Source organism: Protopterus annectens, chromosome 9.part0, assembly GCF_019279795.1.
Source record: "Protopterus annectens isolate FY-2018-M chromosome 9.part0, PAN1.0, whole genome shotgun sequence".
NCBI lineage: Eukaryota > Metazoa > Chordata > Ceratodontiformes > Protopteridae > Protopterus > Protopterus annectens.
The window spans coordinates 475775231-475802730 of record NC_056743.1 but is presented as its reverse complement, the minus strand read 5'-3'; the positions used below and the strand labels follow the sequence as shown (position 1 = coordinate 475802730).

Sequence of the window (27500 nt, the reverse complement as noted above, 5' to 3'; positions counted from 1 at the left end):
AATATCCATGATATGCATTGCTCTCCATTTGACCAAACTTACTAGTGCTTACCGACTGTTAATGCCAGCAAAACACTTCATTTTTTATTCTTTTCCAATTTCACTCAAACTACTAATACAAGGAGAAATAAATCTCCATGCACTATAAAAAAAATTATGAATAGCTAGATGATCGTAACTCCAAATTATGTATTTCTCAACATGGATGCCAAGATGTCTCAAACATGTAATAAAGTGGTTATGTTCACAGACCAACTCGTAATACTAAATATAATATCATACTTTTAATAATGGCTTAAATAATGAATTCAAGGTTAGATGCTTTGAAAGGGGAGGATTAGGACATTTTCTTTCTGACTGGTTAATTTTTGCTGTGGATTTAAATATTTGCTCAATTTGGTAGGTCATTAGACCCAGTAGAAGGCATTTTGCCAAAACACTTGTCCTGTTTCAATTTATTTTCTGTTGAAGTTTGTTTAAAGCCTGAATGACCTCAGTTGTGTGCTGAATGTATATTTTGCTTAATTTGGCTGTGAAGGCAGAATTTAATTGAATAATATGTAGCTCATATTTTATCAGGGAATTCATAGTCTTATTTAAATGTTAATTGCAAGTATAATGTGGAAGAAGAATGTAATAGGAAAGGTCCGAGTACAAGGTATGGAGAGAAACTGCTGTGAAAAGAGCTACTTTAAATGTTTTAGTTGAGGTGTGTGTGTGTGTGTGTGTGTGTGTGTGTGTGTGTGTGTGTGTGTATATTTACAAAAATAAGTTGGTTTGGAGCTTGAGCAAGGCATGGGTTTTGATATATTTTTTTTTCTTTTAACTCTGCCCCTGGGGTAACAGCTCACCAAGCTCCCTCACAGTATGGAATCACACTAGATTCTGGCCAGATGAGGGCTCTGAGATCACTGGCTTCCCTGTTCGATGTGGAGAGTAGGGCCTTTACCACCCCTTGGGTGAGAGTTGTACTGTCTAGTCATTAAACCGTTTGAGCTCAGAAGTCCTGTCCCTTGTGAGAGGTAAAAATCAGTTGGAAGGGAGCATGCCAGTCATTGGGCTAGACAGACCTCCTCTCACTGACCTTTGGCACTTATAACCCCCTCAGCAGCTCTCATGAGATCAACTATGTCTGCCAGACCACATGAAAGCATGTATCCCTTCTACATGCTATTCTGTTGGATTTCTCCAGTGATAGCATTGTAGGGCAGTGTGTACTCAGCAGATGGGTTCTCTTCAGGTGCAACACCTAATGCACCCACTAGGTGTCATAAGCAGAGCTGCTTGGACTTTGAAAGTTTCATCACATAAAACTTTCTGACTAGACACCTTAAGAAGTTATGTATGGTAACAGTAAAGTCGACTCCACCCTGAATCCTGAAGTACCCAGTAGTGGTACATTATGGAACTCTTAATGATTGAGTGCTGGTGTAATGGTTAAGATGTTTTTACTCAGAAGCAAAACGTACAGTGTTTGATCCTCACCTTTTGGAAGGATATTGTCTAGACTTAGAATGGCCTATTAAGAAAGCTAGCTTATGAACATAAAGTTTAGTGCAATAAGTACTGGTATTTAAGAAAAAATATCAGAAATGTGAGGTTGTTGACCAATAAGAGCAGAAAGACACCATTGTACTCTGATGTCAGAACATGCTGCTGTAAATTCTTTTGTACTGCTGTGTCCGTAACCAGTACTGGGGAGTATCAAGTGAAATTCTGTGGACGGAGAAACTGACTAGGAAGAACATGATCTGGCTTGTATATAAAATGCTGGAGCTCAGGATTGTGGTCACTAGAATATTATGCTATCTACTGTCAAAAGCTGAAAAAACAGTCATTGCTGTGGCATGGGTAAGAGAATGAAGGCTGAAAAGGATTTAATTATTAATGACTGGATAGACTTTCTTTTAAGAGCAGTATTGGTTGCTGAGGTATAATCTTCAGGAATTTTGGAGCAGCAGGTTAAAAAATGGGCAGCCAGATGCATTAGGAAAAGTATGATAAGCTAGAAACATACAAGAAATAAACGTGGGAGGACTCCCTCATGACAGTTATCCCTTATGTCAACTACAGCACTCGTTCAGAGTTTGTGATACCATGATTGTCTTTGGTGTGCATCTCTTATGCTTATGTGCTTAATCTATGTAAGAGATGCTGCTGTTAAATACCTTAACTGAGATAGTATTAGGGTCCTATGTAAGTTGAAAAGAGACCACGAAATAGCACCTTAGTAGGTTAAAATTAGAGTGTAAATAAGAAGACGTCTTCCTATGCAGGGTATGTTTATTAGTATGCTGTATCAGCAACACAGGCTCTCTGTTCAGTACACCAACTTGAACTGTCTTAAAGGTAAAATACAAGTTTGTCCACAAAGGAAATCCTTCGTGTGACACTGGACTGAAGATATGACCATGTGCTTTCCATCTGTGGCTGCAGGAACTTGTGTAATTATGCATTTGTTTTTATGTGTACTGATTGATTGTGTCGTTTGTTTCCATGTGCTTTACTATGCTTTTATGTTTGAAACGAAAGTAAAAAAATACTTTTTTTTAATACGTGGTTATAAATGGGTTGGCATCAGAAAAATGCACTGCCTGTGTTGTCCTTCCGAAACAGGTTGCTTTATTGCACCTTTCTGTTTTGCCTTATACCATGGAAGATTTTTCTGTTTGTGCCCATGCACTTCTTTACCACTTTTAAAGGTAACACATTAACAAAAGCCAGTTGCTACTTGTGGCAAAGGTGACCAACACACTATACATGAGGTCCTATAAGTACTGTATTGATATTTTTCTTGCATCACGGTCTGTGAGCATTTTCAAACACCTACATGAAAAAAATTTAAGAAATTCCATATTTAACACTGTGCACTGTCCATGTTATTGGTAAATGGTCAGTTTCTGCTTGCTTGAAAGTTTATCAACATTTTCACGATGTGAATCTTGAGCACGTGTTTTATTGTCTTTGCTGCAGACTGAGTGACTGTTTCTTTTGCTCTTAGGAACTGACGAAGATGCCATCACGGATGTTGTCTCCAGGAGGAGCATTGGACAGAGGCAGGAGATAAAAATTGCTTACAAGTCTTTGTTTGGCAAGGTAAGCTTCTTTATTTATTAATAAAATAACTGGCAGAGTCTAATCATATACATTGTTTTTATTTATCTTTATTAAAGAAACCAGCTAAAAAGATGCTGTAAGAGTAACAAATCAGTGAAGGATATAGGTACAGCAGTCGGATATTTTCCAGATATTTGACTGGACATTTGAATATGGAACGTGGAATGGAACACTGAGATTTAAATTTAGTTGGTAAACCAATATAAGCATGTGCATAGATGCCAACACATACAATTGTGATTCATTTAAAGCTCATGTTTATGTATTGTAATGTATACCAAATAGTAGTCCTTCGTGAGAATGTAAAATTAAATCAAATGTTACCCCCGAACGTAGGATGTCACACCAGCAAAAATAAAATGAATAATCCAAACAGCAACGGAAGCTGGTGTGGAGCGGCCAAACACCAAAACTGACACAGGATACACCAACTGTTTTTGTAAAGTGAAAGGGAACCTTTCACTTAGTCCACTCTTCAAAGAACAAAACTTCCAAACGAAAATCACCACGCTAACTCTAGCAATGTGGAGCAACAAATCCTTTAATCACAGTGAGCGCTTTCGCCATGCGGCTTCTTCAGACTGTATTACATTAATAAAAACTCAAACAGTTACTTTTAAAGCATATCCCGTCCCCCCATTGGTTAAAAACGTCATAGCACATATACAATTAACTAAAAATAAAAACAGTCAATCCCCTGCAAAACGCATTCATACAATGCAGACCGCTTCATCACATAATAGAAGTATTCATGAATAACCAAAGTGTATATCACTCCGTACAAACATTAATAAAACAGTAAGGCAAATACAAAAAATATATACAGAAGTTAAACATTCATTTCATAGTCCTTCTAATAGAACCATAAGCATACATCGTTGTGAAACAATTTAAAAACAATTTACTGATCTACGTTAAAACGCTTATCATATAAATAAAATTCAAGCCTACACTTACTAATATAAAATCATCAGGTCTTGAAAGAAACAAATAAACCATGCTCCTTCTTCAACTTTCAGACCGCTACGCTAACAAACAACGGGACCACGTTGCTCCTGAAAATGTCGTCACCGTGAACTTAAAGGCGACGAAAATCAGGAGTCAGACAGTTAGTACTCAAGCTCTATAGTGGATGATTCCACATAAAACAGGGAAGAATACAGCTTACATTCAAAACCCCTCTTTCTACCGGAAAATACAGTCAGGAGACAGACAGTTAATATGTATGGTGGATGTTTCCACATCGGACAGGATATATACCATACATTAAAAATCACTACTCCTGTAAAAGACATCCTAAATAAGACAGACCATTCCAGGGACTGAGGAAAAAATAAAAATGATAATATTACAACGGAACTAAACAGGGCTCATATACTTTAAATACTCTGAATAACAGTGTGTATGAGGCATGCTGGCGTTAACATCGCCTAAACTTACTACAACTTCGCACATAAGACCTAGACATGTCATAGACCAAAGCGGTCATATCAAATTAATATTGATCTCCGTGACATCACACCTAACAGTGCGGTAATTCTCTAGGGGTGCTATATCCCAGGATCTCAGCGCTGATTAAATATATATACATATGTATACATAGAACTGAGCCACAGCTCTATAGGTGTGTGGGTATAAATGTCACTTAAGTATAAACACAAAGGGCAAATGGTGAGGAGTGAAGGGAAAGGAAAACAAAAGAATAAAGGGGAACAAGGAAAGAAAAAGAAAGGGTGAAGGGAGGGGGATGGGACCAAAGGAAAAGGTAAGGGAGGAACAAGAAAGGTGGGGGTGTAGGAGGAAAATGTGTGTACATGCTCCCAACGTACAAAGATGAGAGACCAGAACGGCCTGTAGTCATCATACGACATGGGATGATCTATGAATTCTACTGTTTTGGTACATGTAGTCTCCTTTTCCTAAGGAAAGGCCTAACCTGTACTTTGTCATTCAGGCCTGGGTAAAGCTCTGCCCTCAATCTTATGATCCATTTCATCTCATTCTCAAGGGTAAAATTGACAATATCCCCTCCTCTCTTATTCGGTATAATCTTCTGAATGACAAAAAATTTAAAAGAATGGCTAGTCCCTCTCTCTTTATGATGTTTTGCCAAAGCATTTACCACTGAGGCTGTCCTAATGTGGTAGAGATGTTCCCTGATGCGTTCTCTAAGTGACCTGTTGGTTTTCCCCACATAGAACGCTTGACATGCTTCACAGGTTGCCATGTATACAATATTAGAGCTTTCACATGATGTCTCAGTATAAAAACTAAAACTCCGCTGAGTGGTGGGATGAATAAAGCTCACTGTGTCATTAATAAACAGACACTGATTACATTTGCCACACGGTGTTGTATTCGTTAACTGTATGTTAAGTCTCTCTGTACCTAAATTGTTCCTCGGTTTACACAATATCCTCTTTAAATTGGGTTGATTTGTATATGTGATACTTGGACATGACCCCACTATCTCCTTTATATCAGGATCTAACAACAGTAAATCCCAGTGTTTCCCCATAATTTGTTTCAGATCCATTGAATCTTTAGTGTAAAACATGGAAGCTCTGCTCTTATTTGGGTTTGGAGGACTGTTCAATACTACAGTTGGTAAAGGCTCAGAATAGTATGGTTTAGCCCTGGTGTTTCTAAGGCTTTCAACATTTACTGCAGTACATTCAAAAGTACTTTCATTATAACCCCTTTTTATAAATCTTGCCTTCAAACCTTTTAGTTCATCTACATATCCTTCATTGGTAGGATTCAACCTGGAGGCCCTCATTATCTGGCCTTTCATTACATTATCGAACACATACTTAGGATGCATGCTATCTCTATGTAGAATAGTGTTCCTGAAACATAACTTCCTATGCACATTTGTGTTAAGTAGCCCATTACTGAGTCTATTGATGCTCACATCCAAATATGAGATGTGGTCTACTGAGTAGTTTAAAGTAAACCTAAGAAATTCAGTTGAACTATTCATACATTCAACAAAATTCGACAATGCCTCTCTGTCACCCCTCCAGATGAAAAAAAGGTCATCAACAAACCTACGGTAAAAACCAACCTGTTCCTGAAACTGCCGTGTATCAAAGAGAAATGTCTCTTCCCAACGTGCCATGACAAGGTTGGCGTAGCTATTGGCACATGACGTGCCCATAGCTACGCCATCCTTCTGTAGGAAAATATCATCTCCAAACATAAAAATGTTATTGAATAAAACTGTTTCTAGAAATAGAGCAATAAGTTCTATTTTGACCAGAGTGAAGTCAGAATGATTTTTAAGGTATTCTTGTATATATTGTACACCTAAATCATTGGGGATTACAGTAAAAAGACTCACAACATCAAGCGTTACTAAGATGTAGTGGGCATCATCCTCTAATTGTTTCATATAGTCATATAAATCCAAAAGGAACTGCTTGCTATCTCTAAGTATAAACTTATTTTTATTGACCAGTGGCCTAAGGTGATATTCAATGTAGATGGAAAAGGGTTCAGTCACCCAGCCTTGCCCGGCTACAATTGGCCTCATCGGAGGGTCAATGGCCGATTTGTGGACTTTAGGAAGTCCTTGTATTATAGGGATGAGGGGGTTATTTACTTTAAAATAGTCATATAATTCCTTCATGATACTATCAGAAGCTAATAGCTCATCGAGCATATAATGAATCTGTAGGGTCTTCTCTTTAACCACGTCCATCTCTATCTTTAGATATGAGGAAGTCTCTCCCAAAAGGGTTCCCATTCTTCTATTATAATCCAGAAACAACACCAAGGGAGGACAAGATCTATGAGCAGGGGCAGACAAAAGAGGAAAGGATCAGGAGGGGAACAACAAGGGCCTACCCTGAAAAGAATGTGGGAGAAGACGATTCGCTGATCGTGAATCTATCCAACAAAGTTCTAAACAAATATGAGAGAGATGTTCTCAACAAGGGTCTTAGTTTTATACCCACTAGGAGGGGTAATGTTGCTGACTCTATTATTGATATTAAAATGTTTGTAAGGAATATTCAGTTGAAACTTGATTTTGGTAACACTCCGGAGAGACAGGAAATCAGCAGGTTTAGAAGCAATAGTGTTTACATCCCTCAGTTACATCCACTGTTGGATGTATATTCTAAGATAACAGAGAATGATATCTATGGTCATTTAGAGAAGACAAGGAATGTCACGTACAAACAGAATCTAAGTTTTAATCATAGACAAGCACTTAAGGACCTAAAATATGATGCCACCCTTGTTGTAAGACCAGCAGAAAAAGGGGGACCAATTGTCCTTATGGATTCATTGGATTATAATAGAAGAATGGGAACCCTTTTGGGAGAGACTTCCTCATATCTAAAGATAGAGATGGACGTGGTTAAAGAGAAGACCCTACAGATTCATTATATGCTCGATGAGCTATTAGCTTCTGATAGTATCATGAAGGAATTATATGACTATTTTAAAGTAAATAACCCCCTCATCCCTATAATACAAGGACTTCCTAAAGTCCACAAATCGGCCATTGACCCTCCGATGAGGCCAATTGTAGCCGGGCAAGGCTGGGTGACTGAACCCTTTTCCATCTACATTGAATATCACCTTAGGCCACTGGTCAATAAAAATAAGTTTATACTTAGAGATAGCAAGCAGTTCCTTTTGGATTTATATGACTATATGAAACAATTAGAGGATGATGCCCACTACATCTTAGTAACGCTTGATGTTGTGAGTCTTTTTACTGTAATCCCCAATGATTTAGGTGTACAATATATACAAGAATACCTTAAAAATCATTCTGACTTCACTCTGGTCAAAATAGAACTTATTGCTCTATTTCTAGAAACAGTTTTATTCAATAACATTTTTATGTTTGGAGATGATATTTTCCTACAGAAGGATGGCGTAGCTATGGGCACGTCATGTGCCAATAGCTACGCCAACCTTGTCATGGCACGTTGGGAAGAGACATTTCTCTTTGATACACGGCAGTTTCAGGAACAGGTTGGTTTTTACCGTAGGTTTGTTGATGACCTTTTTTTCATCTGGAGGGGTGACAGAGAGGCATTGTCGAATTTTGTTGAATGTATGAATAGTTCAGCTGAATTTCTTAGGTTTACTTTAAACTACTCAGTAGACCACATCTCATATTTGGATGTGAGCATCAATAGACTCAGTAATGGGCTACTTAACACAAATGTGCATAGGAAGTTATGTTTCAGGAACACTATTCTACATAGAGATAGCATGCATCCTAAGTATGTGTTCGATAATGTAATGAAAGGCCAGATAATGAGGGCCTCCAGGTTGAATCCTACCAATGAAGGATATGTAGATGAACTAAAAGGTTTGAAGGCAAGATTTATAAAAAGGGGTTATAATGAAAGTACTTTTGAATGTACTGCAGTAAATGTTGAAAGCCTTAGAAACACCAGGGCTAAACCATACTATTCTGAGCCTTTACCAACTGTAGTATTGAACAGTCCTCCAAACCCAAATAAGAGCAGAGCTTCCATGTTTTACACTAAAGATTCAATGGATCTGAAACAAATTATGGGGAAACACTGGGATTTACTGTTGTTAGATCCTGATATAAAGGAGATAGTGGGGTCATGTCCAAGTATCACATATACAAATCAACCCAATTTAAAGAGGATATTGTGTAAACCGAGGAACAATTTAGGTACAGAGAGACTTAACATACAGTTAACGAATACAACACCGTGTGGCAAATGTAATCAGTGTCTGTTTATTAATGACACAGTGAGCTTTATTCATCCCACCACTCAGCGGAGTTTTAGTTTTTATACTGAGACATCATGTGAAAGCTCTAATATTGTATACATGGCAACCTGTGAAGCATGTCAAGCGTTCTATGTGGGGAAAACCAACAGGTCACTTAGAGAACGCATCAGGGAACATCTCTACCACATTAGGACAGCCTCAGTGGTAAATGCTTTGGCAAAACATCATAAAGAGAGAGGGACTAGCCATTCTTTTAAATTTTTTGTCATTCAGAAGATTATACCGAATAAGAGAGGAGGGGATATTGTCAATTTTACCCTTGAGAATGAGATGAAATGGATCATACGATTGAGGGCAGAGCTTTACCCAGGCCTGAATGACAAAGTACAGGTTAGGCCTTTCCTTAGGAAAAGGAGACTACATGTACCAAAACAGTAGAATTCATAGATCATCCCATGTTGTATGATGACTACAGGCCGTTCTGGTCTCTCATCTTTGTACGTTGGGAGCATGTACACACATTTTCCTCCCACACCCCCACCTTTCTTGTCCCTCCCTTACCTTTTCCTTTGGTCCCATCCCCCTCCCTTCACCCTTTCTTTTTCTTTCCTTGTTCCCCTTTATTCTTTTGTTTTCCTTTCCCTTCACTCCTCACCATTTGCCCTTTGTGTTTATACTTAAGTGACATTTATACCCACACACCTATAGAGCTGTGGCTCAGTTCTATGTATACATATGTATATATATTTAATCAGCGCTGAGATCCTGGGATATAGCACCCCTAGAGAATTACCGCACTGTTAGGTGTGATGTCACGGAGATCAATATTAATTTGATATGACCGCTTTGGTCTATGACATGTCTAGGTCTTATGTGCGAAGTTGTAGTAAGTTTAGGCGATGTTAACGCCAGCATGCCTCATACACACTGTTATTCAGAGTATTTAAAGTATATGAGCCCTGTTTAGTTCCGTTGTAATATTATCATTTTTATTTTTTCCTCAGTCCCTGGAATGGTCTGTCTTATTTAGGATGTCTTTTACAGGAGTAGTGATTTTTAATGTATGGTATATATCCTGTCCGATGTGGAAACATCCACCATACATATTAACTGTCTGTCTCCTGACTGTATTTTCCGGTAGAAAGAGGGGTTTTGAATGTAAGCTGTATTCTTCCCTGTTTTATGTGGAATCATCCACTATAGAGCTTGAGTACTAACTGTCTGACTCCTGATTTTCGTCGCCTTTAAGTTCACGGTGACGACATTTTCAGGAGCAACGTGGTCCCGTTGTTTGTTAGCGTAGCGGTCTGAAAGTTGAAGAAGGAGCATGGTTTATTTGTTTCTTTCAAGACCTGATGATTTTATATTAGTAAGTGTAGGCTTGAATTTTATTTATATGATAAGCGTTTTAACGTAGATCAGTAAATTGTTTTTAAATTGTTTCACAACGATGTATGCTTATGGTTCTATTAGAAGGACTATGAAATGAATGTTTAACTTCTGTATATATTTTTTGTATTTGCCTTACTGTTTTATTAATGTTTGTACGGAGTGATATACACTTTGGTTATTCATGAATACTTCTATTATGTGATGAAGCCTTCGTGAGAATGTGCCTTTATTTGCTTACATTGATAATTGTATGAAGTAATACCCATGCACTGAGTTGTGCTAGTCCTTCAGTAATGGCAGATTTGTTTATTTCCATGGATGTTTCTGTTAAGATTCCCCGCAGAGAGTCTAGCTTGAGTGGGATTTCATCAGGTAGTGGGACACCAAGCGACTTACTTGGACCCCATATCCTGCACACCTTTTTGTCCTTTCATGTGAAATGGGTCTAACTTAGGACATCTTGTAGATGTATGTAGCCAGTCTTCCAACATGTATTTAGAACATCAAGAAGCAATCTCTAAGTTAGGGAGTATTAAAATGACCTGAAAAATATTCTTAACATTTTTAATTGGTAGTGATATGTTGACACAGGACCCCTATCTGTCAGTCTGGGTTAAACTCCCCAACTTTTGCCAGTGGGAATTCAGTGTATGGTTTAATGCAGCCCTTACGCTTGTATAAAATATTCAAGATGGAATTACTTCTTGTATTACCCTCCTATAACTTCTGCAAAAATGTTTTTACAATCGGAGTTTTCATTGAGCACATAGTGATTCCCAAGGACAAAGTTTCTTACACTTTGTACTAGTGATAGAGTGTGATTTGTTCAGGAGCCTGAGCCCAAGTCACTAATGATTCTAATTTTGATTAAAAATGTACCATAATGCATTCCCTTTATGGCAGTCTGAAAACTGGTGGTTTAATATTTTGCTTTTCTGTCGGGGAAAAGATGCTGAAAAGTTATTCATAAATAAGGCTTTTCTGTATTTAGAAGCGCGTCTGAGAAATATAACCTGACCACTGTTGTATCATCCTAAATTCCCCGAGTTGTCTTGTACCACCCTCAGGATTCAGTACCCTGGGCCTTTATTCATGCATTAATTTTCTTTCCAAATTCTCCATGGAAATATTTCTTTACTTGTAAGATTCTAACAACAATTGGGTGGGAGGGTGTCAAAAACACACAATGCAGATAGAGGCCAACAATAAACAGTGAAGCAAATAAATACAGTACAGTTTTGTCAAATATCATTGAAACAGATCAAGTGCAGAAAAGTATACTTGTATAAGCTTGGTAAACACAGCTAGGTAAATAGTCCTGCTGTGTCAGCTCTGCTACTGAGCACAATTTCACAGAGATTTATGTCTTTTACCAGAAGTACAACAGAAAAAATAGACCTTCAGGCAATCAGATAAACACAGAGGTGTTGACTAGTAGCGAACTCCTTGGTGGGCTGAGTACACAGAGCTGATATAGCAGAACTGATTACCTGACTGTGTTTGATGCTATAAACATCTGGACACGCCAAGGTGATATAAGTGTAATTTTTTTGCACTTTTATCTGTTTCCGTGATAGTTAACAAAACTGTACTGCATTTATTTGTTTGCGTCATTGTTTATTGCTGGCCTCTGTCTGTATTTTGTGTTTTTTGCCATCCTCCCACCCAGTTGTTGTACTCTTAAACTTGGTGGCTTTGAATTGCCTGCCCTTGCTGATTTTTGGTTACTCCTCCTGTTCCCATCTCATTTGATCACTCTAAGTGCAGCGAGATCATTTAGGAAGGACTACCTGCTTGCTTCTTTGATTTTTGGACACTCCTTCCGGACCCATATTATCAGCTCAGTCTGCTGTGTACAGAAGGAGTATTTCTGAAGGCCAACCTTCCTAGTTTCTTAATCTTTAACAATCTTCTGTTTCCTCCTCTCCACCTAAAAAAAGTTTAGCACTTGATTCAGCTACTTTTACTGTAATTGTGTTCTTCCTGTTGCTTTATTACCTAATTTTGCTTTGCTGTGTGCTATTAAGAGTTCAAGTGTTTTTATTCTGCTGCATTTATTACTTCTTGTTAGTAGCCTAATTAAATTTGTCTGCTGTTCTAACCATCTCATTTTTGGTTTTGGCACTTGTGCTTCAGGCCAGTTATTTTACATTTAAGAAGGTTTTTGCTGTCTACACTCTTGTGGGCAAACCTTAATCAAAACCCTGTCTCTAGAAGTCCGCCCGCCCAAGTATTGGGAACACTGTTTGGACAATTCCCATCAGTTTCTTCTGCCAGCTTGGTTGACATGGGCATACTGAGACAGTGTAGCAACTGCCTCATGTTTACTGACAGCCCTCTTCTAGAACCTAATTCTTCTACTTGCGAGAAATGCATCTACATAAGTAACCTTGTGTCCATGCTGTCTCTTGGCACAGTCTGTACTCCTGACAAAGAGAAGACTGCCAGCACAAACACCATAACACTCACACCACATTGCCAAACACACATGCACACCTATGCAGAGGTCCTCAATAAAAACTTACCTAAACAGCAGAGACCTCCAAAACACACTCGCAAACATTCCACCCACAATACCAAACACATCACACACCGCAGACAGCACACCAGTGTCTCACAAACACAGCCCGTAAGGCATAGCAGTAAACCAACAGCAAGACACACTGATGCCCCCCTCACCAGGCTCGACAAGGAGAAAGGTCATGGTCATTTGTCTGTCTGGTGACAGAAACCACCACATCATGCACGCACTTGAGTCTCTCTACAAGAAGTACAAGTATGACTCTTATTGTCCATGTTGGTGTGAATGACTTGAGACATATCTCTCTGGACTATGTGAAGAGACATGCCTGAACTGTCAGAGTTTGTGTCCCAGGCAGGTATGACCCTAGCTCTAAGCAGTATCCTACCTTCACCTAGAATACCACAATACGAGCAAAAAAATAGACTTCAACAATTGGCTTAGTTTCTGATTTCATTCCAAAGGGATCCAGTATCTATCTCCTTGGGATGACATGCTTGACGGGCCTCGATGCTTTGTCAGAGATGGCCTCCACCTGTCATCCTGGGATTTCGGATCCTGGCCAAGGCTCTTGCCTCCTCCAGTGTGCCTTTTATTAGTAAATGTCCCAAAGACAAATCTTCCAGCATAAAAGATCTGTCAAAAAGCAAACTGAAGGTCATGTTGCTTAAAGCTTGCAGCCTTAACCTGAAAATGCACTCACTGGAGGCTCTCCTCACACTGGAAGATGCTGACATCTGTGCAGTCACAGGTACTTGGTTCAGGGCTGCAGAGAACACCCCTGCCTTAACAGGCTCCACCTCATTCCACACATCCTGATCCCAAAATGAGGTTGGGAACACTAAGGGTGGTGGTGTCTCTGTCTTCATTAAGGACAGGCTCACCTCCAGACTGGTTTGCTAGCATGACGCACTGGAACTATAATACAGTTGGCAAGACACCCATCCAAGTTATAGCAAGCTATAGAACCCCTTCCATGACTCATGACTCAAGACACCCACTCCTCTTACCTGGATGTACTTGACTCCATCAAGGTATCACCTAACACCCTGATCCTTGGTGACATCAACTACCCCACCATAGACTGGGTGAACTGTTACAGCACTAATGCGTTTGCCTAATGATTTTTTTATTCTCATCAGTTGTAATGCACTAGACCAGCTCGTCTCATCCCCCTCAAGGGGGAGGTAACATTCTGGACTTGGTTCTCACCAACATGGGCAACCACTGCACCACTCCCATACTATGTTCTTCCCTGGTGATATCAGATCAGTGGTCTGTCTAATTTGAAGTTTCTACCCCCCTCCAGCCATAACCAGGCTAAAAAAAACTCTCAAAAGCTGGCTACAACCTCCTAAGGGAGGTCATCAGTAGCTTCACACCACTGTCCCCCTCAGAGGATGCAGACAGCTATGCTGAACAGTTTGACAGTGCAGTATATAAGCACCTGTATGACTGCATGGACTCAACCATACCCAAGAGAACTAAAACCTGTTTCTCAAGGAAACACAAACCTGTCTGGACATCCTCTATCAACAGGCTTTACAACAAAAGGAAAACTGTTGGCCAAGTGTAAAAATGAACAAATTCTAAATTGGGAAAACGTCCTCTTTAGCCTCAACAAGCAAATTGGATCACTAGTGAAAACCTCCAAAGACAATTATGAATCAAAACTAGCCTGCAAAACAAAGGGAAACCACAAAGCTTTTTTCAGTTATGTCGGGAACCTCTGTGGCAAAGCCCAGGTTTGTTCTGAATTAGTACTTTGTATCGCTTACACTGATCCTGTTGACTTTGCCAACCTGCTAGCAGATAGGTTCAGTGCAAATATCACCTCCCTGTCCCTCTCAAAGGCCCTTTGGACATCCCCGATAATTATCCCACATCTCACATCTCCATAGATCAAGTGTTTAAAGGCTCTATCCAAGGCAAAGAATACTGCTTACCTGGGACCTGATGGTGCAGAATACAGCCTAGGATTCTATCTCCAGCAAAAATTGGGCTCACCATTGAGCACCCTATTCAGCCACAGCACAAGTACAGGCCTCATTCCAGCAGAGTGGAGAACTGCCATTGTCATCCCTTTGCACAAAGCTGGTGTCACTACTGACCCTGGAAACTATCACCCCATTAGTTTGACAAGTCTGATCTGTAAAGCCATGAAGCATATTATTATGGATCTCATAAACATGGACCTAGGCAATCTCCAAGCACTTGACCCCACCCAGTTCGGATTCATCAAGGATAGCTCTTGCCTGTTGAACCTTGGTGACTTTCTTGAAATGGTCACCAAGGCCCTGGATGAGGGAAAGTCGGTACATACAGCTTACCTTGACTTGGCCAAGACTTTTGACACAATCCCCCACTCTGGCATCATTGAAAAGCTAACACAACTTGGCATAAAGCCCTATCTCATCAGGTGGGTGGCCAATTGGCTCAACAGCAGGACCCACCTGGTCAAAATAGGTGCCTTCACCTCCTGTTGCAGACTTGTTACTAGTTGTATTTCCCAGGGATTTGTCCTGGGACCCCTACTGTTTGGCATCTACTTCTCAGAGATCTAGACAAAGGCAAAAGGCCTGTGGCTGACCAAGTTTGCGGATAACTGTAAGTTGGGTGCTTTTATTGACTTCCCAAATGACGTTGACCTACTGCATGGCCCCTATTGATTACCACATCAATGGCAAACCCCTAAACATGCAACCTGTGGTGAGAGACCTGGATACTCAGGTTGACAATAGTCTCGCATTTAACCATCATGTAGCTGCAGTGGTCCGAAAAGCCTTTTACTTGGTTCATCTCGTATCCAGAAAAAGGAGGTTATTACTTCTCTATACTCCTCCCTCAGTAGGCCAATAATTGAGTATAATGCCCCGTTTGGCATCTACCTCTCCAAACATCTGCAGCAACTGGAAAGGCCACAGAAATGCCTCACAAAGAGAATCCACAGCCTCCAACACCTGCCCTATGCTGACAGTCTCAAATCACTATCACTCTACTCTGTATTGTACAGATTACTCAGAGGTGATCTGTGTTTCGCCTACAAGGCAGTCTCGGACCTTACCCTACTAGAGATGCTCCATAACTGTAAGTCTAACTCCTTGCGCATTACCCGTTCAAAAGACCTAAATGTAATATGTGACATCAGCAAAACCTGCTGGAGAGAGAGGTTTGTCTCCCAAAGGCTGCCCTGTCTCTGCAGTAGACTTCCCATACATGTCAGAGTACCTCGCTGATGCACTTCAAGCACAACCTTGATGCATTGATGGAAAACCACAAATCTGTCCTAGGGGTTCCACCTGTGTCCCTCATTGATAGGGGTGACAGGTGCTGACTGAAGTTTCTTATTTTTTGGGATAAACTCTTGGCTAGGCTTGTAAGGGCCCCAGGGCCATTAGCCTAGTAACCTGCTATGATCTTGTGATCAGTTTCACACTTTTGTTTTTTCAAGCAACCTTGCAATTACTGGCTAACCAGAGGACCAAAAAGTGTATTTTTAGGCCAGTAAGCGAAGTTTATTATCAAGGAACTGACCCCCCCCCCCCCACACACACACACACTTCCCACATGCACATAGGCTCCCACCGTTCATAGTTGCTGTTTGCTGTTCTGTCTAACCTGGACCATAGGATGTGGATGAACCCAACAAGACTTATGTAAATGTTGTCTATTCATTCATAATGCCCTTTGATTGATGGGTCATTGTACTTAGGAGCAGGTACAATAATTTTGATACTAGAAACATTAATAAAGATTCGTATATGACCATAAAACAAGCATTTATTCTGCCATTTCTGAGTACCTCTGTTTAAGGTTCCTGACACAACCTCTCGAGTTGTATCCCTTAATTTCTTTAACATGAGAAGGGACTTATTTCCACCTTCAGTAATCTTATTTAATGCATTCTGCTGTGAAAACCATGTGCTGTTCTCAGTAGACCAACTTTGCCATTTGTCTGTTTTCTTTTCTGATCAGGGAGCATTGTTTAGTTAAGTGACTTCCTTAGACCCCACAGTAGGCAAATGGAGACTAAGGAGTTAATGTCCAGGTCTGTAGTACGAAAGCTTCTAGGAGCTCATAGCTTTAGTCCTTGTGCCAAACTATCGGATAAAAACATGAGCTGTAAATGGCGCCATATGTTGTGGTATTTGATAATTTATGTCAAACCATTTGGGGATGGGAATTCCCCAGTTTGATCCAGGGGTATGGTCTTGGGTGGAATGCTAATAGTCATAGTCTTGTTTTGGTAGAAGACGTGCAGATAATGTGCGTCAGGCCAAGCACAAATGTTCCCCACAATGACAGACTTTTGTATATGATCTTATAATCCAAGCATGGATGTTATCACTAAACAGGCTGTTGAAGGGAAATGGTATCAAGACTGTAAGTTCCAGGGTATGCCTGCCCAGAAGAACGCTTCAGATTAACTTTACCTGACAGGCAGTATTGAAGCTGTATGACTGATCCATCTGAATCAGTCATTTTTGCAACTGTTGAACGAGAGAAGTACATCTAATGCTTTGGTCTGCTTAGCAGAAAAAGCCCTCGGTGGTCAGTCCAGAATCGGTGTTTTGATTTGTGTGCCTGATTTTTGAAACTTCACTGGTGATTAGGAATGTTGTAGGTTACTGTATGATACTCAGAAAAAATTCTGAAGAAGCATATATACAATTTGTTTTAGGAAAGTGCCGTGGTAGATGTTGGTGTCAGGGTGGGTACCCAGTTTGAGTATTGCTAATACTATCAGTTCTGTTACTATTACTACAGTTTTTCACTGCTACCTGCTACTCTTTTCCCAGACCTTGATGCTATAGCCACAGATGGGTGGGGGAGAGAGCATGCCTGTGTGGACTTGGATTGGTGCAAAAAGAGAAATCTATCCCTGTGGACTTTAGGGTAAAGAGGCCACATATTTTTGGTAGTCCCAGAAACAACAAAATTGATTGCATGTCCAAAATAATTTTTATTTTGCTGTAGTGGTGATCCTGTAGTGGTTCCCAAGTCTGAAACTCTCTTGCTATCTATAATCATAGAGCCATCATAATAGTAGAATCTTACATTCCATACTGGAATGGTTTGTTTCTCCTTGTTAAGAAAACAATACAGCTGTTTACAGGATTTACTTAAGTATTCTCTTTCTATAGCCCAACTATACTAACGCCACTACTAACAATAGTCAGAATTAGCTAGTTGTCTTTACATACTTTAAAATCTTGTCTGACAACTTTTGTTACTTATATTATAAACAAGAAACTATCTTAACTTGCAGCATTTACTGTATGTACTGTAGATAATATCTTGTTATTGTATTAAAGCCAACAACCTGTAATGTTTACTATTGCTGCAACTTTGTACCTCTATTTATCATGTATATGATGTGGAGCTTTTCTCCCCGGGCATCCACTGAAAAAGGACCTGCGTCCAGATGAAATTTCCCGGTAAACAAATGTAAATAATAAAAATAAATTGCCAATACAGCCAGCATAACTGAATTATTTTCCCAGTTAACTCTGCTGATTAGCTGTTGTCTTATGGAGTTTTTGCCTTTGCTTACTGGGAAAGTCCTATGGGGCATAGCCCATTTTCAGCGGGAGACCAGGCCGAAAACCTCCAACAGAGAATCCCAGATAAAGCCAAGTATTGCATTAGAGAATTTTAAAAGAAGGAAAGAGAAGAATACAATTAAAGGAGGTATCTGCATGTCATATGAGCAGCATCCATGTGGGATGTTAACAACTGAGGTAACAAAGTCTGTAAATTAGTATTTATGGGGAAATAGATCTAGGAAGAGTGAGAAGGTGGAAGTAAGAGAGGAGTAAGTAGTTGGACTTGGAATGATTCAAGTGAAAAAGGAAAATAGCTAAGTGGAGAGGAGGTAGGTGATGGTAGGACACTTGCACTCCATCTCATACCTCCAGATGCTTGTCTTGTGGAGTTTCTCATCCACAGGACTCCTGCATTGTTCTGGGTCACCACATCATTACACAAACTTGTGTAACTAATTCTTTTATTACTGATTACCTGCCCCCCCCCCCCCCCCCCCCCACACACTTTTTTTTTGTCACTGAGATCTAGGGCTTGTCCCTTGCAAGCATTGGGCAGAAAGTAAAGAACATTTCCTGGATGGGACTTGTCTCTTTCATATATGATTCTTAACCTTTTTTATACATTTCTTTCCTTTCTTACCATGCAATTTAGTGCTGAATGCAATGTTTAACGCATTCCTTTCTTACCATGCACTTTAATGCTGAAGTGACTTTCTCCCACATGCAGCATTGTTTGTACTTTATGCAAATGTGGTATCATGATTTAAATTACTTCCTTCCACTGATTGATACTCTGCAGCGGGCTCTCAGCTGTCCCTGTTTTGTAGGGACACTCTTGATGTTTTTAAAGTTTTGTTTCATTCCTCCTAAAACTGAAAATAATTTTGAAAATTTCTAAAGTAATAATGGCAGCATTTAAAACGTAACCCCGATTTGGGGTCTTTTCCTTAGTTATTTTTTTACTTAGCTCAACTTTTGCCAACATAATTTGGAACAATGTCTGCAGGGTTGTCCTTTTAATTTTATTATAATTTACCTTTACCTTTAGTTTTTTTTTTTGTTTGTACAATATGTTATGAGGTTTAGACTTCCCTGAACAAGCTTGTTGCTTGTGTTACGTATATGGCAAGATAAAATGGGTTTCTTTTTAAACTAAAAAGATTTTTTTACAGTGGTCCACAACCCAGAAGGTTGCATGGCTCAAGGACCACAGCCCGTGAATATGCACGAGTCCAAAACAAATGAGGAAACGCTAAAAGTTGTTTCTGGTAAAGATGCAGTTAACATTGAAGCCGATTTAATTATTTTATTTATTTTTATTTTATTTATCATTTGTTGACCGGGAAAGTCCGACTAGGTTCCACAGAGCCTGTTTTCAGCGGAGGCCCGGGGAGAAATCCTCCAGATTACTCTGTTCCTATATTATGGAGTGGATTAATAAAGGATTTCCCCCATTTTATTTGCAGTTATTGCTTCTGCCTCAGTGTGATAGAAATACTGTGTTTAACCAACAGAATAGCATAATCTTGGGGCTGTTAGAACTGATGTGTCCTTTTGTATTTGTTTAGGACTAAGTTGAATGCTTTGTCTGGTTTAAGTGTTCACCCCTCTACATGCAGAGGCTGCTTATTGAGTTTTCTGAATATATACCGTTTTCCTTACTCGCAGAACTGTGTGTGTTCCTCCTAACAGTCCTGATTAAGTTGTACCAAATGTTTTGTTTGCTTTTGCCTTGGGTTATTGCTGAACATGGTACTTGGACCTGTTCACCTAAAGAATAAACAGAAGTGTTTCTTAATGATTTCACTGTTTAAGAAATCAAGTCTTTCCTAAAAGATTCACTGTGCTTTACTGTCTCAGCCCTTCCATTTTTATTTGGGAGGAGATGAGACAGAAAGGAAAAAAAGTTTGCTTACTTTTTTATTAAGTCCAGACATGTGACTGCTCATTGTCATAATGGTTAAGGTGTTTACCTTACAGGCACAAGGTGTAGGGTTTGATTCTCACATGAGGTAATTGGCTAAGCTTAAAATGGTCCACAAAGGCAGTTGGGTTCATAGATTAGTACTAGGATATCAGACTGGTTGTTTTGGTGGAACTGTGACCAACACTTTGTACTCCCAAGTCCAAAGTTAGAGCATTAGATCAAGGAGTAGAAGATATGTTGGGAAACTAATACACGAGTACTATATATGTGATCTGTCATTTATTTTTCTAACATTAGAGTTGAAAGATGTAGATTTACAAATGTAATGATAACCAAATCAAAATGTTCATGTTTAGCATTGCATGTATGGAACTGGACATTTCCCTGTAGATTGCAAATTTGTTTTGAATAACCTTATTTGGAAAAAAATTAATTACAGTACTATGGGATATAGTCTGCAAAGAAGTTACATTTTTTGTCCTCTTTTAGGAGTGGGAATGGAACCAGGAAGAACTGGTTTGCTTTTCTAGTGATTGTACAATGTTTATGAATGTTTATGAAATAGTCGTGCATGCTGCTGACTCTTTAGAAATTATTAACTCCATGGCACATTCCTGCTTTTATAGGGTTTGACCTTTTGTGTGCAGAAAGAGTTCATAAACTTTAGGCCATTAGCAGAAATGTTTGTAGTTTGCTATTTCGGTATTTTCCATTTGGCTAACAGTTTTGCATTCTGTTTGTTTTTTGAGAGGGGGGTAAACCTTAAGTATCTTTTTTTATATATTTTAAAACCAAATAACAAGCCACCTAGATAAGTCTGCAGTATTTTACTGAATGCTAATTTTTAGTGAAGGCTTGCTTTCTCAATGGCTGTGCATGGGTATTTGTGTGTCTGTGTGTGTGTGTTTAGGGATTGAAGTTAGAATAAGGAGTAGCTGCAGGGCTGAGGTTGGGGGCAGAGTTAGTGTTAGGACACAAGAGTAAGGTGGTGCAGAAGGTTGAAGCTCCTCTGTACTTTAATCATATGTTGACCTTAACTCTGCACCTCACCTTCTGAAAAACAGTTTTCCTAATGCTGTTCAGACACATTGTATCTGATGGTATTCTTTTTTAAGGAGAATGTTTGGTCTTTTGGGTGATTTTGATTTTTTGCCTGTATTCTGTTTGGAATGTCTCTAGTGTCTCTATTTGGTGTCTGTATTTTGTGCATTGGAATTTTGTTGCATTGGTATTGGTTATAAGTGTGTGTGTATAAAACTTTTTTTTTTTTTTTTAACACTTTGGGACTGCTGTCTCCTGAGTGTTCCTCACATTACAGTTCAGGTAATCAATCATGGTCTCTGAAATTTGAAGTAAATAAAAATATATATGTAGTGCACCTTTAGAGGCAAGAGTAAGACACCCTGTTGACCTTAGCATAGTTTATGCACTTTGAGTAGCATATGAATGCACTTTCAGCAGCGTATGAGGCAACAGAACAATTGGATACTCTGTACATAAATCTTTAGTTTTGCAGTAATTAAACCATGTCTGTGAAACTATGCCATGATACAGAGGGACAAAGTCCAGACTGTGGTCCAAGAAACTTGGGTTTGACCTGTGGTTCTTGAGGTCTGATGTGCTGGCATGGGAGGATGGGCATGTCTGTCGTGGTGGGGAGGATGTGCACTTAGGACTACATTTCAGCATGTCCCATTGTGTGCCCATCCTAAGGGCATAATGAGTATATCTAAGGGGTGGAAAACGTTTAGGGCATAAACAAAACAAAAAAACACCTAACAGGATGCACCAAGATCCCCTGTCTCCTTACTGGCTCCAGGCATAGATCGGGTTTAGCCAAGAGAAGGCTAAGGTGGGTCCAGTAGACATAGTAAATAAGGAGAGGATTTGGATGCACGCCAGTGATCACTTGCAGAGCCAAAAAGAGCACGCAAATAAACCATCAGTTTTATCTGAAGTGAACATTTCCAAGATTATATTTTATAGCTTTTCTGTTAAGTTTTTGATTATTTACCCAAGAAAAACATGTATGGTAGTACATTGAGTGAGTTTTTGGTAGAACTTATACAACATATTCAGACTAGCTGTATCTTTAGGATGTGATAGACTATATTGACGGATTAAAGACCATCATGGGGGGGGGGGGGCAAAGCGGTCCCCATTAATGCCAGTTTAGTTGTAGCATGGTGATGGGAACTCTGTGTGTGACTCTGGCTTTATGCCATGCATAGATGTGTGGCATTGTTATTTGGATGACTTTTTTGTGTGGAAGTATATATATAGTGACCCAAGTTAAGATATTACTTGGGAGTGTGGTCTGTTTTGTTTTATGTTCTGGTACTGGTGTGGGTCTGCTGTTTCCACTGCAGCCGTAGCTTTTGTTTGTGAAGTCAGCTTTCATGGGTATATCCAGACTTTTTTCTGGGGTGCTCTCTCCTGTGATGTTTCAGTGTAAAAGGATATTTAATAAATGAATGGTGAAAGGGCCACTTTTTGAGTAAAGTTCTAGTGGCTTCAGTCATTGAGCCTTTTTTTGGGCGGGGGGGGGGGGTTTCTACTTGCATGTTTTAGCTTACATATATTTTAATTTATTTTAAATGTAATGTGGTAGTTTGTGGTATACAGACCAGTAATCCTTTGTTGATGTCTAGGGCAGTCTTTTAATGATTTTCCTTCACATGAATACTTGCATTGACACAGTTTTGAGAATACTTGCCTTAAAAGAATTTGGTTTCTGCTATTGTTTATTTATTTATTTATTTTTTTTTTAGAAATGATGATGTGGTCATTGCAGTAGAATAGCATTTGGTAGGTTGTGATGCTTGAGGATGTTAATTGTTGAATTAGCAATGTGACTAAGAAAATGTTATGGATCAGTCTTTAGGATACTAATTGAAATGTTTTATTGTCTAATTTTCTTTTTTAATGTAGCTCTGTTTTTTGTCTTGTAGGACCTTGTTGATGAACTGAAGTCTGAGTTGAGCGGAAAATTTGAGCAAGTCATCATTGGGCTGATGATGCCCTCAGCTGTGTATGATGCAGGCGAACTGAAGCGTGCAATGAAGGTTTGAAACTGCTGTGTGGTAGTTGATACAGATGAATCAAAATGAAAAACGATGTTTGCTGCTGGTTTAGCAGCATGTCAGTAATAAACTTATAATTTTGATTTATTTGTTTCTGGAAGGCCTTGGTGTTTTTAAGGTTGTATTACTCCATTTCTTTTAATCATATGAATTTAATTTTGAATTCTCATCGGTGATTTCAGAGAGTCCAAAACCTCTGAAATGATTTTGTTGTAAACCACATCAGTAAACCTAAATAGTAAAAGGCTGCGAGGTCTGTGTGTGTTGGGAGTGGGTTATGGTGGTGGAATCTTTCACATCCCTCTAACTGTTAAATCCAAGGGTGCATAACTGAAGAAAGGGCAGAGGTGGTTTAGCTGTATGATGGTTTTCAGGGACACCGTTTCAGACATTTTGGGAGTCATGTTCTCGGACATCTCTTCTTTAAGTTAATCGTTCTGTTTTTTTCTTTCTTTACTCTTATTTTCACCTATTCAGCCATTTTTAATTTACTAGGTTTACGGATACTGGATACGGCTTGCATTCCATTTGCTGCTTGTTTTGAATCACTGAGAGTTTTTCAGTAAGGTGCTCCAATTTCCTTGTATAATTGCCAGAAGTCTCTAGTGTGTCAAATCCTCAGTAGCAATGCCACCTCTGACTTTTCTACTTCTTTCCTTTTTTCCTGTTTTGAATGTATGGGTCTTACTGCTGGAGTCTTCTTTATTGGTTATTTTTTTGTCTTGTTGTATGAAAAGTGGTAATTCCTCAGAGTGGCATGGGGTGTGCATTGGATTTGCTATGAATAATTGTATCCCCCTTTACCAGGACACTTTAAGTGAACTTAGTGTCTGAAACCTTGGTAAGTCAACTTGAGGCAGCAACACTTTTTTTTTTTCCAGCACAACAAGTCCTGCACCCTCAGGACAAGCCCACCCCCCCAACATCCACAGACTATAGATACACACACAAACATGCACACACCTATGTTCACTAACATGGGGGTAAAAAAAAATCACCATACGTTTCTTGTCTGGCTCTACCATGGCACTCAGTCTGTGACCTAACCTTTTCTGCCATTCAAGACTTTTGATCACTGACGACTTGATCTCCCATTTATCATATTTTGAGATTCACTTAACTGTGGGTTGTGAAGCGGTAGTTCTTCGTAGTGGAACCCCTCTTTTTATTATTATTTATTTATTTATTTATTTATTTATTTATTTTAAGAGTCTGAGCCTGCTGCTTGGAGTTTGGAATTGGGAGGTTTCTGCCATATAAACAAGGAAACTCACTTGCGTGGATGCGATTTATTGTTCAAAGTGAGGCCACCCCTTCTTACTTTTTTTTTTGCTTTTTTTTGTTTTTTTTTAATTTCCAAATCTACAACTGTATGTTGCACTTCATATCTGTTGCTGTTCTATGTTGTGCATTACTGTCAATAACTCTATTTTGGTTGCTAATATGGTGGTAGTTTTATAAAAATGCAGTGCTTGGCTTAGTAGAGCCAGACCAGGAATTCGGTAGAATGTGTGATTTTTATTTTACTTCTGTCAGCCACTCTGATTCAACACCTTGAGTATGTTTGCTCTAATTCATGCATGGATCCACTTAAGAAAAAATTATTCTGACTCCGTGCACTTGGAGGAAGCATTTCTTATAGAAGGTATGTTTTGCCTTGAATGCTGTTGGCTTCAGATGGTAAACAGTCAGGAAATACTAGTTGGTTTACTTTTTGTTATACATGATTGTAATTCAGCGTCTTTGTTTGTCTAGGGTGCCGGCACTGATGAAAGATGCCTGATAGAGATCCTTGCATCCAGGACAAATGAGGAAATCAAACACATTAATGCAATCTACAAAAGAGGTATTTGTAATAAGTGTTTGCTTATTAAAACCATAACCGGCGTTTTTAGAGTTTTTTTAATTTTCCTTAAACAGACCCATCTCATTACATTAATATATGCATGCAGCTCTTTCTGCTTGTATTTATATACACAGCTGGGTGGGACTTAAGTGTGATAAAACAAAGAAACAGACTTTGATTCTGTTCCCCTTTCCCCAAAACACCCATGTACATGCACACAAAATACTCTTGTGATCAGGCTTTACCCTGTTTTGACATTTGTTGACTTCCAAAGAAGTTCAAAACAAAGTTGGAAAAAGTCTTGCACTATTAAATTTAAATTCGCACTTTATAGTCATAAATACAGAAACTGCAAGTAAAGGAGCATGTTCACACACATGCATGACATTGTGTATGTTAAAGAAAAATTATTTTGTAATTTAATAATTTAAATTTGTAACTGTATTAATTCAGTACCTTAAACATTTGTGTAGTGACTTAGAAAAAGTGTATGTGTAACTCCTTTTTTTTGTTTATTGAACACTTGTTAACTGGGTAGATGAACTTGCCTAAAGACCCTTTTCAGTCATATCCCAGCCTCAAGAGGCAAGACTATACAAGTAAACATACACCAGAATGCAGAACTGTTCACATAAACATTTGCTTAGGCTTTGACAATAACATAGTTGTAGATATTGCACACTGTTGAATTTTAATGTAGGAACAGATCATTTTGAATTTTCAGGTAAGTGCAGTTCGTTTTTCAGGTGAGTATAGTTCCTTCCAGTACATTAAACAAAAGCAAATCTTTTGTTGTCTTGCATGTTGCTGCATTGACATTCCCAACCCTGGGACACTTAGTTGATCATGTTTTACTGGATGCCTGATCAGAAACATGTTTTTCTGTATTACTGTTCTTGTTGCAGTGACTGAAACCATGCTTCTGGTAATAAGAAATCTTTTTCAAATTGCTGTATCCTGACAGTGTGTTTCTCATATGGGGAGCCAGCTTCCAATGGAAATCCAAAGCCTGCTTCAAGAAAGGCCCAAGCAAGCTTGAAAAGTCTGTGTATTTAAAATATTGCCTTTTAGGTTTTAATTCCGTTATTGATTCGACTAAATGCCAGAACATTAATCTGTGAATTTCTGACTTGGACCTTAATAGTTTTATTTTGTTATATGGTGATTGTCTTGCTTTTGTGTGTAGCACAAAATATCCATTTTATGAAAAAACCCAGGGTTGGTTTTTGATACCTAGTGGAGGCCAAGGTTTTGTCTTTCCTATGTCTTGAAGGAGGTGTGTGTGTGTGTGTGTGTGTGTGTGTGTGTGTGTGTGTGTATGTGTATATATATATATATATATATATATATATATATATATATATATATATATATATATATATATATATATATATATATGTATGTGTATATATACAACACTGTAGAAACATGGTTTACAAAACGCTGCCTCCTTCTTAATGCCAAAAAAACCAAACTCCTTCTCTTTACCACCACTACCAAGTCCTCCCCCATAGATTTCTCAGTCTCTTCCAATAATGGCACTTTTATATTCCCTGACTCTACCACTAAACTGTTAGGAATAACCATTGATAACAACCTTACATTTGATCACCATATAAGTAACACCATTAAAACAGTAAACAGAAAAATAGGCTCTTTATATAAAATAAAACCTTTCCTAACTCCAGCAGCCAGAACCAGGATTGCTCATTCCCATCTAATCTCTACACTTCTGTATGCCTCACCTATTTATACCAACCTAAAGAAACATAATCTCAACAAACTAGCAACTTCCTACAATAACATCGCCAGATTTGCCACTGGCAATCCCTTTAGAAACCACCACTGTATGAATCTTTGGCAACTACACTGGCTTGAATTCCAAAACCAACTGACAATCTCCCAACTCACGATTGCCCACAAAATATTTTATCAACCTAACACCACCCCTATACTCTCCAATCTCCTTATCCCCTTTAAAAATCTGAATTCCCTATGTTCTTCTAGCAAACTCCTCGCAACCATAATAAAGTCTAACAACATGGCTGGTGACTCTCTGTTTGCTAACACAGCAGGAAAAAACTGGAACCTCCTACCCACTGAACTAACTCTAAACACATCCTTGCCTCTCTTTAAACAAAAACTTAAAAAACACTTTAAAACTCACTGGTTATGCCCCTGTAGCAACCCTGACTAACCACCCTCTCCACCCTCTCCCTCCACTGTATTTTATTTCCCATTCCTTACAAACTTCAAAACATTTAAATTCTTATGCTTGTAAGCAAGTCTTGCACTGTTTAAACTGTAATCTATATACTGCTGAAGAATTTTGATC

The 27500-nt window shown here is 38.9% G+C and overlaps 1 protein-coding gene across 1 annotated transcript in view; it reads left to right on the top strand.

The window, feature by feature from the left end:
- ANXA4 (annexin A4) overlaps positions 1-27500 on the top strand; it is a gene marked incomplete in the record, with an annotated part of 219510 nt that overhangs the window by 93648 nt on the left and 98362 nt on the right. The window contains 3 exon segments of the mRNA XM_044083017.1: positions 3002-3096; positions 23188-23301; positions 25075-25165. Of these exon segments, the coding sequence (XP_043938952.1) occupies positions 3002-3096; positions 23188-23301; positions 25075-25165 (300 nt within the window).